At 41.9% G+C, this 15467-nt stretch overlaps 3 protein-coding genes across 3 annotated transcripts; 2 read left to right on the top strand and 1 right to left on the bottom strand.

Moving 5' to 3' along the window:
- The first annotated feature begins 280 nt into the window (after positions 1-280).
- aldh3b2 (aldehyde dehydrogenase 3 family, member B2) lies at positions 281-3657 on the top strand. The gene is made up of 10 exons (XM_035639165.2): positions 281-607; positions 1027-1222; positions 1367-1477; positions 1722-1842; positions 1935-2020; positions 2147-2228; positions 2315-2704; positions 2805-2971; positions 3066-3165; positions 3254-3657. Exons 1-10 carry the CDS (start codon positions 555-557, stop codon positions 3451-3453), a joined length of 1506 nt encoding a protein of 501 aa, XP_035495058.2. The 5' UTR covers positions 281-554; the 3' UTR covers positions 3454-3657.
- Positions 3658-3801: 144 nt separating this feature from the next.
- On the bottom strand, positions 3802-5661 carry mmab (metabolism of cobalamin associated B). The gene is made up of 9 exons (XM_035639169.2): positions 5496-5661; positions 5118-5176; positions 4931-5024; positions 4783-4840; positions 4611-4683; positions 4413-4510; positions 4258-4322; positions 4079-4138; positions 3802-3991 (listed from the first exon to the last, which is right to left on the bottom strand). Exons 1-9 carry the CDS (start codon positions 5597-5599, stop codon positions 3907-3909), a joined length of 696 nt encoding a protein of 231 aa, XP_035495062.1. The 5' UTR covers positions 5600-5661; the 3' UTR covers positions 3802-3906.
- Positions 5662-5778: 117 nt separating this feature from the next.
- Positions 5779-15055, top strand: mvk (mevalonate kinase). Its single transcript, XM_035639166.2, has 10 exons — positions 5779-6143; positions 6418-6565; positions 6989-7133; positions 8766-8921; positions 9695-9798; positions 9952-9997; positions 10160-10250; positions 10685-10804; positions 10965-11118; positions 12448-15055. Exons 1-10 carry the CDS (start codon positions 6066-6068, stop codon positions 12597-12599), a joined length of 1194 nt encoding a protein of 397 aa, XP_035495059.2. The 5' UTR covers positions 5779-6065; the 3' UTR covers positions 12600-15055.
- The last annotated feature ends 412 nt before the right edge of the window (positions 15056-15467 follow it).

Genomic DNA, 15467 nt, shown 5'->3' with positions numbered 1-15467 from the left:
TTTCATCTCTTTTTAAAGAGGAGATCTCCATGTATTTGACCATGTGTAAAGTAGGCCTATACCACCCCAGCCCTCCTGTTATGTTGATTCATGTACACCAGTAATATAAAAATCATTTTCTTTGAATCATTTACACATAATGGTCGTCACTCTTTTCCTTTTCTCTGAACACTGGCAATGTCTCGTTTCAAAACGAGTTTATTCCAAACACCTGCTGCGTGTGGAGGGAGGGATGCTCAGCACCACTGTGGAGCTGCTCTTTGGACTGAACGTATTTACTATTGCTCTGTGAAAGGCTAGACATTTTTTTCTTTAAACAGCAACAGGAGGGATGTGGGATTGAAAATGTCTCACAACACCACATTTTCCTGAATAACGTGCGGATTAGGAGTAAATGCGCACGCCTGAGTCATATCCTCCATTGTGCTCGGACCCTGCGCCGTGTGAGTCTTCATGTGAGGTCAGCGAGGCCGTCGTGAGGATATTTCCACCACAGTGCGGTTGCAAAAACAGTCTCGACTGCCTCCTGAACCTGAACCTGCAGAATAACAACCATGAGCAGTCCGCCGAGCCCTTCTCCATCCCGATGGTTCAAAGCGCTGCGCAGGTAGGCCACGGAACTTAATGGTTGTAATACAAACTGCCAGAACAAGCAGCCACGTTGTGTTTGTGATGAGGAGAGTGAATGGGATTCCTCTGCTGTCCTTGGTTCTCCACTGCATGATGCATTGGAGTGCATGGCTGGGCTTAAGATCAAACTGTTATGTGCATCACCTGATTGGCTGAAGTTTGGATTTTCACTATGCTCCCTGCCAGTGGGAGGCTCAACTGCACAGTACCTCCATTCAGAGAGGCCAGCAGTGGAGAAATATTGACAGGAATAAACATGAGTGGGAAAGTGAGGGCGTGCTATGCTTGTCATAGGAATGGCAGGTTGACATGCAGAAGGTATTGTGATACGATATGGATTTAATGTTTAATTGCCTTGTAGTATTTTTAAAACAAGTGATTTGGCTGCTGTCCCAGGACCAGGCTCGGGGAGCCGTGTTTGAAGACGTACCCTCTGGAGTGTGTGGATCTGCTGAGAAGGGCCAAAATCGCCTTTCAAGCTGGACACACCCTCAGGGAGAACTTCCGACTGGCGCAGCTGGAGGCCGTGGTGCGGATGCTGGAGGAACATGAGTGCGACTTTGTTGATGCTCTTCGAAGGGACCTTCATAAGGTGAGGGGGTGAAGCAGTCACCTGCAATGTTTCTGTGTGCTGTGATGGTAACAGTGTCATCTTTTTAAGCAGAAATTTTTTTATCTATTTGGCCAAATAGTAATTTCTTGGCATTTTTGTCTTCACTCTTCAATTTTAAAATAGCCACGGTTTGAGACGATTGTGTCAGAGCTGATGCTTGTGAAGAATGAGGCACTTCATGCCACCAACAACCTTAAGAAGTGGATGCAGCCTCAGCCTGTGGAAAGGAACCTGGTGAGACTTTTCAGTTTGTGAAGCCAATTTCTTTCCAAAAACATCTTCATGATATTGTCGGAATGACTTACTCAACCTTTTCGAGAGAACATTCCGTCTGACTACAACAAAGAAATGTATTGTGCTGAGCTCGCCAAAGCAGATTAAAACTTAAGTTGCCTTGCCCTTTTGAAAGAATAAAGTGGGCTGATGTATTTTCCTGCCAGCCTCCGTTTTAACCTAACTTTGAATTTGTCTGATTTAGTCCACCACGTTGGACGAGTGTCTTGTGATCAGTGAGCCACTAGGGGTGGTGCTTATCATGGGGCCCTGGTGTAGTCCTGTCCAAATGTGTCTGGTGCCACTGGTAGGGGCCATCGCAGCAGGTACACCTTCATTAAATCATTTAGTTGTTTTTTTTCACACAAGCTTACAGATGATCTCACAACCACTGATGATGTTTCGTTCATTTGTGCAGGAAACTGCGCAATCATCAGTCCCTCTGACTGCACAGCTCACACTTCAGAGCTTCTCCATCGTCTCATCCCGTTTTACTTGGACAATGTGAGTTGTTTCAAACATTTTGTTTTTTGAATCTAATGTTGACAGAACAACTGACTCATACAATATATACTTTGATACTCCAATTCAAATGTAATGGTCTGATCTAAAATTCTTGTTTTCCTCAAGGAATGCTTCCATGTGGTTCTTGCAGGCACAAATGACTTGCCTGAAGTTGTGGAGCTCAAATTTGATCATGTCTTCTTTACAGGTAAAGATAAAATGGCCTTCAAAATGTTTGTATGCACATTTATTGAAATATTCTCAAGAGTAAAAAGGATGGTGGTCGATCCCTAGGAAACAGGGAAGAGGGAAGCAGAATTGCTCAGGCTGCAGCTCGCTGCCTGACCCCTGTCACCCTGATTTTGGGAGGCAAGAATCCATGTTATGTAGACCAACACTGTGACATTGCCACCACCGCACAGCGCGTTGCGTGGGCTCGTTTCCACAATGCTGGACAGAGCTTGGTGGCTCCTGACTACGTCCTGTGCCATGTGGATGTCAAAGCACGGCTGGTGCAGGCCCTGAAGTGCTGTCTGATGCAATTCTACGGCGATGATCCCAGAGAGTCCCGCAGCTATGGCCGCATGGTCAATCTGGAGATATTTAACCGTACGAGAGACATGCTGTGGAGATCTGGCAAGGTGGCTGTGGGTGGGCAGGTGATAGAAGCTGAGAAATATATTGGTAGGAATCCTCTTTAATTTAATTCTTCAAAATAAAGCCAATGAATGCAAACAGTGTATCTCATCCTGTTGTAAAATATATTTTTTTTGTTCTCCAAAAGCCCCAACAATTTTGACAGAGGTGGCAGAATCCGACCCCATCATGCAACAGGATGTTTTTGGCCCAATTCTCCCTGTTCTGACTGTAAATGATGTGGACGAGGCAATTGCCTTCATTAATAAGCAAGAGAAACCCCTCTGTGTGTATGCATACTCCACCAACAGTAAGGTACATGGCAAAAAGATAAAACAATGCTTTCCTTGCTCTGCATTGAATGGCCAACTTGCATTCTGACCATGAGCTGACCTTCCTGGCAATGCAGGTCATTTCGAGACTGATGAGTGAGACTTCCAGTGGAAGCTTTTGCTCCAATGACAGTGTCCTGCAGAGTCTGATGGTGGCTCTGCCTTTCGGTGGAGTAGGTAAGTCTGTTGCATCACACACACACAATACATTTTGGGATGATATTGCTGCTAATCTATCCACTCTCCTGACAATTTTTTTCAACAGGTGCCAGTGGAATGGGTTACTGCCACGGCCACCACAGTTTTGATACCTTCTCTCACAGGAAGTCATGCCTGCTACGAGGCACACGGTTCGAGTGTGTTACCTATCTGCGTTATCCACCCTATGAGGACCGCAATCTGTCTCTAATGACATGGGCCAGTACGTTGTCCCAGAAGAGCCAGGGCTGGTGCCAGATCCTGTGACTGTGTGGGCGGGTGGTAACAGAGCCATATATAAAGACAAGCGAGTGTCCTTTAGGTTTGTGTATTAAATATGGATGAGGGACCAATCTGCAGCCATTTCTAACAGATGTCCACAGTTATAGTTTAAACTCAGTGTGATAAAAAAAAAACCCAATGGTTAATCAAAATTATTTCATGTTTACCTGGAGAACTACCTTAACTGTACATCGACTGAATGTATATGTTTGAGGAAACATTGCTTGTGTAGAAGTTAACAACAGGACAAGAGTATTTTGGATGCACATGTTTTGACTGAATGGCTAAGTTAGTCGCTGTTGTGTTAATTATGACGTTGCATTGAAACAACAATTTTAGACCTCATTCATATTTATTAAAATATTTACAACATAACTGAAGCATCTGCATCAACCAACCCGAAACAAACTTTTTCTTAATCACCATGTGACAATCTGCTCAGTCGGGTCTTTTGTAGATTTTCTCCATGCTGCCTTCTTTCATGGCTGCATATCTGGCCACAGTGAACAAGTAGTCGCTCAATCTGAGTGAAAATGTGGGGACATTAATTACAATGTGTCGTGGAGGAACCAGGCTCTCATGTAAAACTTTAAAGCACTAGTAGACTGACCTGTTCAAAAACTTTGCAACATCTGGATCTGCCTCCCCCGAGCGCACGACTGGAGCAACACTATAACAAGAACACGGAGCTGTCAGAGGCAACATTATCAGAGACACAAGACATCATGAAAAACATTTATTCAACTTTTTCAAGATAGTGGTAAAACCAAGTAAAAAGCTAAAACTGACCTGCGTTCTGCTCTACGACAGACTGTCCGAGCCAAGTGCAAAGCTGCACTGCTCTTCCCTCCAGACTGCGAAACAAAAAGCACAAGTATCAGTGCAAAAGGACTAACTGAACTCTAATAAGAACTACATGTGAACAAGTGCACAGATGGGCTTACAGGCAGAATGAAGTTGGTCAGGGGAGGGAGTTCTTTTGTAAAGCTGTCAATCCAAGTTTCCAAGTCTGTAATTGGCTGAGCTGTAAATTCTGTTTTCTCTTTCAAAAACATATGACAAAGCAAACAGGAAATCTTTAAGCACACAAGACACAGTGAAATAACAGTTAAACTTCATTACACTGGCCAGCATGTCCATACTTATGTGACTTTCTCTTGCAGATGATCGCGGAGTGGCGATATTGGAGCCCACATCTTGTAAAATGCATTGAATCTGCAATGAAAAGAGAAAAATAGAACCAGACATTCTATTTCAGGGAAATGTAAAAATTTCAGCACAGGGGAAGTATTAAATGCGACATGAAAACCAAACCTTGTCCAGCTGATATGTGAACGTGTGACCTTTGTCAAGGCAAAATTCTCTGGCCAAGCTGTAATGCACAATTCAACATGGTCAACTCGGGCGACGCCGATCAAAGAACAAGTTTCAGAACGTGACATCTGGATATGTGGAAATTTACCCTATGGCTGATGATAGCTCGTCTGTATTTCCTAAGGCCTGAAAAATGTGATCTTCCTTCGGCCTCCTTTCTCCTGTAAATGTGCTTGAGAAACCTTTACGGGAGGACACAGCAAGAATTAGTCAAGTCTTTAAGGAACGGATGACTATCAGAACCAGAATGTAATATTTTACATTTGGAAATCCACCTTTGTCTCCAGTTTTGGTGTATATTTTGGGAACCCTATTGTCTCCTTCAGTGGCGTAGCTGTTGGGGAAAAGGAAGGTTAAAGAGAAGGACAAGGATAGAATGATTTCCCACCTGTGTTTAATACATAACAGATCACAGTTCTACAGTATCATCAACATGTATTTTTGTTCACTGGATCTTTAAAATTCAGTTTCAAACAATAGTCCAGCTCAATAAAGCGAACAATGCTACTTGTGGTTATTGTATACACTTGTAAACATACTCGTTTGTATCCTTGTGTAGCAGCCACCGAGCCAGCACTGCAGTGTTACATGAACAGTTACATCAACGAGAGGAACAGGACAACAACACTGTTCACAAGTACTTCGACAACTACCTTCTGCCTGAACACAGTATCTTTCTTGTCCGGTGCTCACTGAAGAGCCTGCTCGTCCTCACGACACAGCGGAGGTTCGCAGGTTTGATAATAAACGAAGCCATGTTGAAGCTAACAGCTAACAGCTAAGGGCGAACGATTATACAAATATATATATATTTATACGTCTGATGTCCCTCCGCGGTGTCCGTAGCTCTTGGGCGTTTCTTTTTAATCGCACGATTGGTCAACTCACCGTGTGGTGGGAGAACTCTGGACCCTGATTGGACAGAAGAATATAGGTTGTAGCGGTTGCGGCCCTGATTGGATACTACAGGTCGAACCTCTGCTGGTTTTCCCTGTGGTGTGTCAGAAGTGTCGTTTAACATTCCACGCTGAGTTGGTCTTCTGTCACTTGATTCGCTGAACCCTTTGTATTCATTCATGTAAAGCGCCGAGCTGTGGAGCCGAGCTGTGGACTTGCCTGTTGTCGCTTCAGGGGATTAGCATTAGCTGTAGGTGGCTAAGCTAGCTAATAATAACAACACTGTCAGTGACAAGTCGAACCAGCCTAGGTGCTCTGTGATCGAGATGCAAGTCAAGGACTGCTTCGTGTCCGCTCCCGGGAAGGCGATCCTCCACGGGGAGCACGCAGTCGTGCACGGAAAGGTAACCTGACAATGAACACTGAGTGTGTGCGATGTCACGGTGACTCTTGGTCAGTCAACATTTGAACACCGACTACTTTTTTGCATGGCAGTTATCAAAATACACCTGAAAACGGTTGTTTCTGTGTTGTTTCTGTGGCACGTTGATTTCCCACTGGATGGAAAACATTCAATCACAAAACCAGCTTTATTAAAAATGTGTATATACAGTAGTTGAGGTGAAACCAGGTTAGGCTAAAACAATTGAAATATCCCTCGCTGTTGCTCCTTCACAGGTGGCTCTTGCTGTCAGTTTGAACCTGAGAACATATTTGCGGTTGAAGGCCACCGCTACTGGCAAAGTTTGCATGAACCTCCCAAATATTGACACATTCCTCTGCTGGGACCTGTCTGAGCTGAAGCAGCTCGTTCCTTACTCCTGTGGTAAGTGATGATGCAGCCCCGAGGGTCTGTAAGAGCCTACATACACTTTAAATTTGTATCGTTACAACATGCATCCCATACACGCAGAGACAGTTCTATGTTGAGACACTGCCCCAGCCCTATCTGTCTTAGTGAACATCTTATTCAAAAAATGGTGGTACATTACACCATATTGCTCAGTAGAACTGGCAGAGCTGTGTGTGAAAGGGCCCTGGTTGATTTATTAATCAAAAATTGACCTCACTGCTATTGACTTTATAAACTTTTACTGCAGACGTGATGACTCAATTTTGATTGGACCGAAAGAGTCATGTGACACATGCTGTTGGAAGACAATAAAATGTGTACCATTTAATAGATATACAGGTGGTGTTGTGATATTGTACAATGTTGATGTTTGCTGTGTCTCGTCATTATTAACAGCTAAGAGGGAGGAGCTGAAATGTCTGGACCCTGAACTTCTGCGGAGACTGCGTGAATTTGTCGGCGTAACTAATGGAAAACTGGATACTTGCAACATGGCCACCTTAGCCTTCCTCCACATCTACCTCTCAGTGTTTGGATCAGGGTGAGACAGTGCTGCTATCCTTCGAAAATAATTTGTTTGATTTGAGTGCTACAGCCTTTGAACAAGGATGGCTCCAAAATTCACTTTTACACATCACAGACAGGGAAAAACCAGAGACAAGGGGCCTTGCAAATATCATCCCATTGAAGAGATGCAGTGCCTGCAGTTTCACCTGCAGATGTAGACGTGTTCCATCTACAGGCAATGGAAAGCAATAGCATGCAAATTTTAACACTTCAAAACCACCTGCAGACATTAAGTGTTGAAGCTGCACCTCTTTTTTTTTATAGCTAATCATTGTCAGAGGCTGAGGTGTAGAATATAGATTTTTTTGGAAGATGGAGATTTATTTGCTGAATATTGGTAAATGTGCACTCTACTCATGTCAGCATGTGTCTGGGTGTCTTGTCTGATGTTTAAGTCACATAGAAAGCTTCATTTTTTCCTCAAATATTAGATTTTTAGGAAATTAAATTAAAAATATATATATTGAAGCTAACTGTGTGAGTTTGTGAGTTACAATGAGCCACAAGCCAGTTTAAGTTAAATTATGCAATTCTTCAAGTGTAGAGACGGTCGCCAGTTATGTGAACTGTAGTGTCACAGTGGGGATAATTATTAATTATATTGAATACTATGCACTGTGATGTGATGTATTGTCGAGTCGAGCTCTCTCTCTTGTCAACTAAATTCTGTAAATGCAAACAACATTATCACAACACAACAAAGGTCACATCACATTTACCTTTAGGTTTATTACACTGCTGTTTCTGACTCACTGCTCTCATGTGGTCACTGTCCCAGTGTAGTATTTATGTATTCACTCGTTGAAAAAGCTGTATATGCAATAATGTACTGCTTTTTGGTGAAAAAAAAATCTCTCCACTTTGAAATGAGGTTAGTAAAGAGAAATGGACAGAAAGGCCAGATGTTTGCTTTAGCAGCTGCGAACAGGGAAGATGCTCAAGAACATTAGAGCTGCAGGTTGTTGGGAGGTTTAATCGGAACTGACACGGTGCTGGCCTGTCTGAGAGAGGTGATGGGTTCTGACAGTATGACCACTAATGAGAGTCTGGCACTGGGCCACACCGCAGCCTTTAACAAGTCTGGATGTGTTTTTCCCTTGAGAGAAGAGCCAGACAATTAGTTTAGACTATTCTCCTGTCTGCCCAAAAGCAGCTTCCCTGACAGACATCGACAGCAATGTCAAGCAAGTTTGTGTTGCATATATAGAAGTGAATCGACTGCTGTACATTACACAGTTCTGTATATACTGTTACCATACCAGTCAATGTGATCGTAAAGGAGGGGATGTGAAACACTGTTTATTTATTCACTCAATACTAAATATTTGTTTTTGAAAAAAATAAACCACAAGTAATTGCAAATGAGCAATAAATATTTTTTATTCTAAATAACAATGCTCATATGCAGGTTGATCATATGTTTTTGTCTCATTTTGGGGATGCACTTATAAGTTCCTATGGCCTATGTAGTAAACACTTTCATACTGTCACTGTAACAATCATCGCAATCATCTGCAGTCATCTCTTAATAACATTCATAATGGTAATAAGTCATATGTGCAGTATTTAAGTGTTAAAAGCTCAGTGTTTATGTTCATTTTCTCAGTGAGCTACCCAGCTTGACGGTGTCCGTGTGGTCGGAGCTGCCAACTGGAGCGGGACTGGGGTCGAGTGCTGCCTACACAGTGTGTTTAGCTGCAGCTCTGCTCTGTGCAAGTGGAGCCATTCCCATTCCACTCAAAGAGTGGGATCACACAGCCAGGTAAATAAAACAAACCACAATTCAAACAGATCTCCGGCTTTGAAGCTATGTATACTGTCAGCACGAACAATTGTGCAAACACAGAATAATAAGGCCTGAAAAACATGCTCTAAAAGACACTTTACTAAAGACTAACAAGTGCATAAAATCACAGAGGGGATTTTACTCAGATCATGTAAATGGTCTTAATGTTTATGCAGATTTGAAGACTTTGAATCCATTATAATTCACCAGTATAAAAATGGATACATGGATGAGGGGGTCAGTTAAGCCTGTGAATTTACGATGTTGTTGATGAATGTGTCCACTGTATTGTTTTTATTCATCTCACTGAATGTTAGATTTCAATTAAAATATTTACATCACAGCTCAGTTTTGTAAACTGTGCTGTAATTTTTGAGCCCATACTTTGTGGTATTTTCATGATAGATTGCATTATCTTACAATGTGTTTATGGCAGTTTATACCTGTTTAGATTAAGGATCTTGGAAGCAAGAGAGGACTTTGCAGAAATGGAACTAACAACTACAAAATCATAACAAGCAAATATCTATTGACACAAAGACAAAATATTTTAGGACAGAAAGTGTTTTGGAAAATCAAAGCGACAAATTAAAGTCCAGGTGTTTTGCCAGTGAGATATTGTAGTACTGTATTGGGCTGTAAATCATCTGACCAGTGTTTGGTTTGGAGATAAAGTGATATTAGAGGTTTGGTCAGAGAGTCTGTTGGGCTTTAAATTTCTGTTTTTTTGAATTTTAAAACGATTGCAGGTGGTGCCAGGAGGATCTGGAGCTGATCAACAGCTGGGCGTTCCAAGGGGAAATGATCATCCACGGTAATCCTTCAGGAGTAGACAACGCTGTGGGAACGTGGGGTGAGGCCGGATTTCTTTTTCGCAAGTACATATGGTGTTATGTCTCCGTGGAGACACTACACTCTGTAATGGAATCATCAGAATATTGCACCACCACTTTTCATTATCATCTGATGATTATCTGTTTAATGATTTTGATTTCCCTTTATGTAGGTGGCATGCTGAGATTCTTGGCCGGGAAGATAATACCACTGAGCAGGTACTGACACTGATTCAAATTTTTAAATTTCATACCATATAAAGATAGTACAGAGGTGTACTGGTGTTTTATTCCAGAGATAACAAATATAGTCTGACTAAAATCAGTGCATCGGAATAATATGTCTGTATGAACTCTGTGATCTGTCTGCTCTACTTCCAGGGTGCCGTTATTAAGAATCCTCCTCACTAACACCAAAGTACCACGTAGCACCAAGGTACTTGTTGCCAAGGTGAAGGACAGGATTAACAAGGTACTAAATGGTTCCTTCCTCCCCCGTGTGTTACATGTCGACACGCAGTAATTAATATAATAGGCGACGCTTTTGCATGGCAGATACTCCAGAGTCTGGTGTTGAGTGCCTCCATAAAATATTGAAATTAAACTCTTAGCCAGCACCCCAGTGTGCTGTTGCCTTGGTGACACCAGCAGGTGTGCAGTTTTCTCAATACATAGGCCTGGATGGTGTTATGGCAGTGTTGTGATCAGGCTAGAGCACAACCAAAAGTCAAACCTGACATTTAACAATCTGTGTTTGTATAGAGCTCATCCATCACAAAGCTGTTTGCATTTTATGAACATCCAAAAATAGATTGCTTGTTTTGAATATAAGCTGCTGTGATTGCTTCAAGGAGACCTGCTGTGGGGTTGGACACAATGATTTCCTGTCCTTTTGTTTACCTGTAGTTTCCCTCTGTCCTGCCCCCTGTGCTCGACTCGGTTGATGCCATTTCCTGTACTTGTGAGAAAGTCCTCTCAGAGATGACCTCTGAGCCCATCACGGGCGAGCACTACAATATTCTAGAGGTACAACATGTTAATACTTCGTGTAAAGCATGTTACATTTCAAATATTTTGTTGAGGTGATAAAATGTAACTGTGCTTGTTGTCTGCAGAGCCCATATTCAATTCCTCCTATGAACAACAGGTATTTACAACAGATATACAAATGTCATATCATTTATAGGAGCTCATCGACATTAACCAGCACCATTTGAATGTGATGGGGGTGGGACACCCTGCCTTGGATACACTGTGCCGGGTCACGCTGACCAGAGGGCTCCACAGCAAGCTAACCGGTGCAGGGGGAGGAGGCTGTGGCATCACACTTCTGAGACCAGGTACTGTTGGTCAGTTGTTCTGCTGTGTATGTCATAACAGGGCTTTTTAAAAGTTTGTATAAAGAGTAAAGTCAAAGGAGCATACTTTATCTACTGCTGTAATTACCTCTCCAGTTTAAATGATGGATACAATGGAAACCACAATGGCATTCAGCAGAGCGCGTTCCTCAGCAAAGGCCCAACAGTCCCCTTAAATTCCGCCATGTCGCACCAAATTACACACACTCATAGATACACATGCATAGATATTATTCCCCTAAAATGCCAGATTCTTTTCATCAAGATCCATCCAAGTGAAATATTTTCTTCATGGATCCACGCCTTTGTCTAGATCCGTGCCAAAAGTGAATGGGTTCATTCTTGGCCCACGTCCCACCCTTCCACCTACTTTTCTGGAAATCTGTTCAGTAGATTTTGCATTATTCTGCTGACAAACAACAAACAAACAACAAACCAACAGGCAGATTTAATTATTGCCTCATATTGTCAAGGCTGTACTGCATCCAATGATTGCATTTGGCCTAAAATGAATTAAATCTTATGAGGGACGTTTGATGAGTCAAACTGTCAGACCCCTTGTTGACAACACATGTTCTGCTTTTCCTCCAATTTTTCCTCTCTCTTCCTTTCTGAAACAACAATTTGAGTGGCAGGAAATGATGAAACAGGCTGCACAAGAAGGCCCTTTTGTATGCGGGTATTATTGTGCAGTTGGTTATAAAGTAATTTAGTATCATCCTCCCTTTGACAATACAAACAACCAAAGAACTTGCGAGCTGAGTCTTTGTTTATGCCTGCGGCATGTAGCATACGAATTCTAACAAGTTTAAAATCCTCGAAATAGATTTTCTTTATTTGTTTTCTTCGCAGGTGTTTCCCTGCGTGTGAATTGCTGCAATTTTCAAATAGATTGTCAGTCTTTTGTCATGTTCTCAGAGTCTTTATGGTAAGACTCTTTGAGTTAAGGAGAGCAATCACTAAGTTATTTAATCATTGCGTTGAAAGCTGCTCTCACATCTGAAGAGAGCAGGTACATTTTCAATAAGACACGTGATTAGCATTAGAGTTGCTGTGCTGCTGCAGAATCTATAATTTTTAAAAATGTTTATGGACTTTATGACTAGAGAAATGAGTTTTGTGGTTAGTGATGGAGACGTTACAGGTTGACTATTTACATCTTTATGCCCTGTCCTTGAAAGCACCACTGTAACACATTTAGTCATAAAGACCTGATTCCAGTCTTAAACACTCCACAGCTTCTATCCCACTGTAATAGATATTTTGATGTGTAACTGCAGCCCATCTTCATATGACTTGTTTATTTTTTAGAAACGGACTCCTCTGTTGTCCAGAGTACAGTGCAAGACTTGACAGACTGCGGCTTTGACTGCTGGGAAACGAGTATTGGCGGGCCAGGTGTCCAGCAGCACTCTCGTTTGTCTGTTAAGGACGAAGTTCTGGATGTTTTAAACCAATACTGACACCCACCTGTGTCTGAGGCCGAACAGGAGAACACAAGGGCTGTTTGTCTGTATGTTGTCGTTACCTCAAGAAGTGAAGTGTGCTGAACTAATAAAATCGTCCGATTCAACCAAGGGACATTTCACACTGTGCAGAGCTGGACAGAGCTGCCTGGAGTATTGACTACGGATTTTAATCTCAAGTTTTTAAGTAACAACTAATGAACTGTGTGATGTGTTTTTGGGGTGAAGCTTCTTACGCAGTGTTTGCTTGTCAAATGCACAGAAGGCTAAAAGCTGGTGTATTGAGCTCTCTGTCCACTAGATGGCATCAGAGTTGCACAAATGCATTTCATGAAACAATTTTAGGCACCGTTAAATTTAATTAATGTGTAAGTGAAGCTCTGGCCGGATTAATTTCTACTTTCATCCCAATGTTTAAGTGGGGCCAAACAATTTTACTGGATTAGCTGACCATCAGCCATTAATAACTTACTCCTGATATTGTAACACACAGTGTTGTTGGGTAATGAATGAATGAATTAAAGTAATAATATATATTAGGAATTATATCACAAAAAAATACAAATGGAGAAAAAATTGTATAAAATGTTTTATTCATTTTTTGGTAATAATGGTAATGTCACCAATATTCATATATATTATTCATATGATAATACATGTATATAAATATCATCATTAACTCCAGTTCAAACATAACTTTTGTATGCTGCTGTATAATCCTGCATTACTTTTAATTTATGCTCTACATTTAACATAAATGTTGAAATATAAAAATCATGCTCAATTCAAGTCAATTCAGCCTTTTTTGAAAAAAAGTTTCTTAAATATCCTTAATAATTTGGTGAAATATTCTTAAGTGTTATGCGCTGTTAATTTCTGCCGTCAAAAGAGTAAGTGGCTTTGTTGTTGTGCTAATAGAGGACGGGGAGAAGGGGACAGCAGGAGTGTGTGGCCTCTGTGGAGCCTCTGGATTAGCACCACTATAATGTGAATCAACAACCAGCATCCTACTGTGAGTCACACATTTGTGCTGACACACACACACACACACACACACACACACGTTTTTCCCCCAATTCTCCTCCATCTAGTCCCTCATCCTCCTGAACATTACAAAATATTCTGCAAATGCTATAGAAAACAGAAAAAAAAGATCTGTTTAGAATATTCCTGATATGGGGAAAAGGTCATTGTGGCATTCAGTTCCGTTTGAATATCCATTTCATTTTCTATTTTTTAAATGTCATGAAGATTGAGTAGTACAAATCTGGCAGTGTACGTGAATAAATGACATTCGTCACCCTCCCTCCTTGTCCGCCTGGCGCCCCCTCTGTCCTCTTGAATTGTGTCATCTTTATGTCAGGGCAACCCTCCGTCAGCGCACCACACAGTTGCCCCTAACCCCTGCTGGAATTTAATTACCACTACGCTTTTCAATTGAAATGGCATTGACGAGGGGGGACAAGAGGGAGACAACAGAGCCTGTTTCATTTGAAGCCCCTCTCTTTCTTTTCCGTCTCATTCTCTCTCACTCCTTTTACCCCTGCAAGGCACAGATGGTATTTTTTTTTTTTTTATCAGTGTCAGCGCCTGCTTCTTTCTGCTCTGATGAATAGAATCTAAGGAGGCCCTGAGATTATTTCAGATAACAGGGAGTGAGGAAAGGGGGTCAAGGATAGAGGGAGAATGTCAGAATTAGAGAGATACAGTGTACTGTCCCGGGAGTAAAGACGGAGACGAACAAATACTTTAACATTTAACATTTAGGGAGTTTTGTCTGGATAGATCAATGTGAGGGAATCAAGGATGTATAATTCATTTTGTCCGGCAGGGGGAAGGAAATGGTAAATGTGAATTTGCTGAGTGGACATGCCCACTGCCGCACATTCCCTGTGGTCCGTCATTCAACTTTTGAAATGCTTGTCAGAAGCCATTAAGTTTGAATACGGAATTAGACCTGACTGACAAGATATCATGTTGCTCATGGCCACTGGTTTTACTAACAGGGGTTCGGTGCACGTATGACTTCCTACAGCGAGCGCTTTCATTTACATAGATAGGACCTCTGGATCACAGTATGTCGTTGCTTGTTATTATGGAAAATGACTTGTGTGTTGATTGTATTTCATGTCATGATATCTGTGTCTGTGGGGGATGTGGAATTGGCCACAGCAGGGAGGAGCTGTGTGACCGTCCGCTCCCAGCATTCGTATAGACACACTGGCAGAGGCAACATCATGGGCTCCTCTCTGTCCTGATGGGCTGTACGATCCTCCTGGGGGTGTTTGCCCTTTCGATAAGTGGGGGTGGTAGCTGGTGTTAGTAGCAGGGGTCCGATTGAGCCGGCAGGGCACAGGTGCTGTCAAAGAACTCTGAGGATTTTGTTTTAGGGAGAAATGTTCTATTGTTACCGTTTGTCGCAGCTCCTCATAATACACTGGTTGTTCAATGTATGTTGACTACTATTCTGTGATTGAGATCCGTGGCCACATCAGCTGCTTTTTATGCAGAAGTAACATCATCTTGTAATAGGTATTTGAACTGGGGGTCTACGTTATTGCACTAAATAACACTTAATAATAATAAAATATTTTTTGTGGCCCGAGGGGATTAAATGATCCAAAAGTCAACAAATAAATGACGATGAAGAGTTAACAGCCATAATAATGAGCTCTCAGTATTCATCCTGAGGGAAACTTAAACGTCTGGACTGAGTTTCATGACTCTCCACACAACAGTTGTTGAGACATTAGACTGAAAACAACAAATGTCAAAATCATGGTGCTTCAGTTCCAAATCGGTCCAGATACATCATCGGGTGACCATGAATGTCTGCTTTCATTAGTTGTTGAAATATCCGTTTGC

The sequence above is a fragment of the Scophthalmus maximus genome, chromosome 19 (genome assembly GCF_022379125.1).
Source record: "Scophthalmus maximus strain ysfricsl-2021 chromosome 19, ASM2237912v1, whole genome shotgun sequence".
NCBI classification, from domain to species: domain Eukaryota; kingdom Metazoa; phylum Chordata; class Actinopteri; order Pleuronectiformes; family Scophthalmidae; genus Scophthalmus; species Scophthalmus maximus.
The sequence above is the reverse complement of the archived record's forward strand: the minus strand, read 5'-3'. Positions and strand labels throughout refer to the sequence as shown.

Excerpts from the sequence above, each read along its gene's own strand:
- aldh3b2 (XM_035639165.2), top strand. The coding sequence starts at position 555 with ATGAGCAGTCCGCCGAGCCCTTCTCCATCCCGATGGTTCAAAGCGCTG. Across the intron at positions 1,843-1,934 it reads GGTAGGGGCCATCGCAGCAG|GAAACTGCGCAATCATCAGT; the intron begins GTACACCTTCAT and ends TCATTTGTGCAG. Across the intron at positions 2,229-2,314 it reads TGATCATGTCTTCTTTACAG|GAAACAGGGAAGAGGGAAGC; the intron begins GTAAAGATAAAA and ends GTCGATCCCTAG.
- mmab (XM_035639169.2), bottom strand. The coding sequence starts at position 5,599 with ATGGCTTCGTTTATTATCAAACCTGCGAACCTCCGCTGTGTCGTGAGG. Across the intron at positions 5,025-5,117 it reads CACCAAAACTGGAGACAAAG|GTTTCTCAAGCACATTTACA; the intron begins GTGGATTTCCAA and ends CCTCCCGTAAAG. Across the intron at positions 4,139-4,257 it reads TGTCGTAGAGCAGAACGCAG|TGTTGCTCCAGTCGTGCGCT; the intron begins GTCAGTTTTAGC and ends TTCTTGTTATAG.
- mvk (XM_035639166.2), top strand. The coding sequence starts at position 6,066 with ATGCAAGTCAAGGACTGCTTCGTGTCCGCTCCCGGGAAGGCGATCCTC. Across the intron at positions 9,998-10,159 it reads AAGATAATACCACTGAGCAG|GGTGCCGTTATTAAGAATCC; the intron begins GTACTGACACTG and ends CTCTACTTCCAG. Across the intron at positions 10,805-10,964 it reads AGCACTACAATATTCTAGAG|GAGCTCATCGACATTAACCA; the intron begins GTACAACATGTT and ends TATCATTTATAG.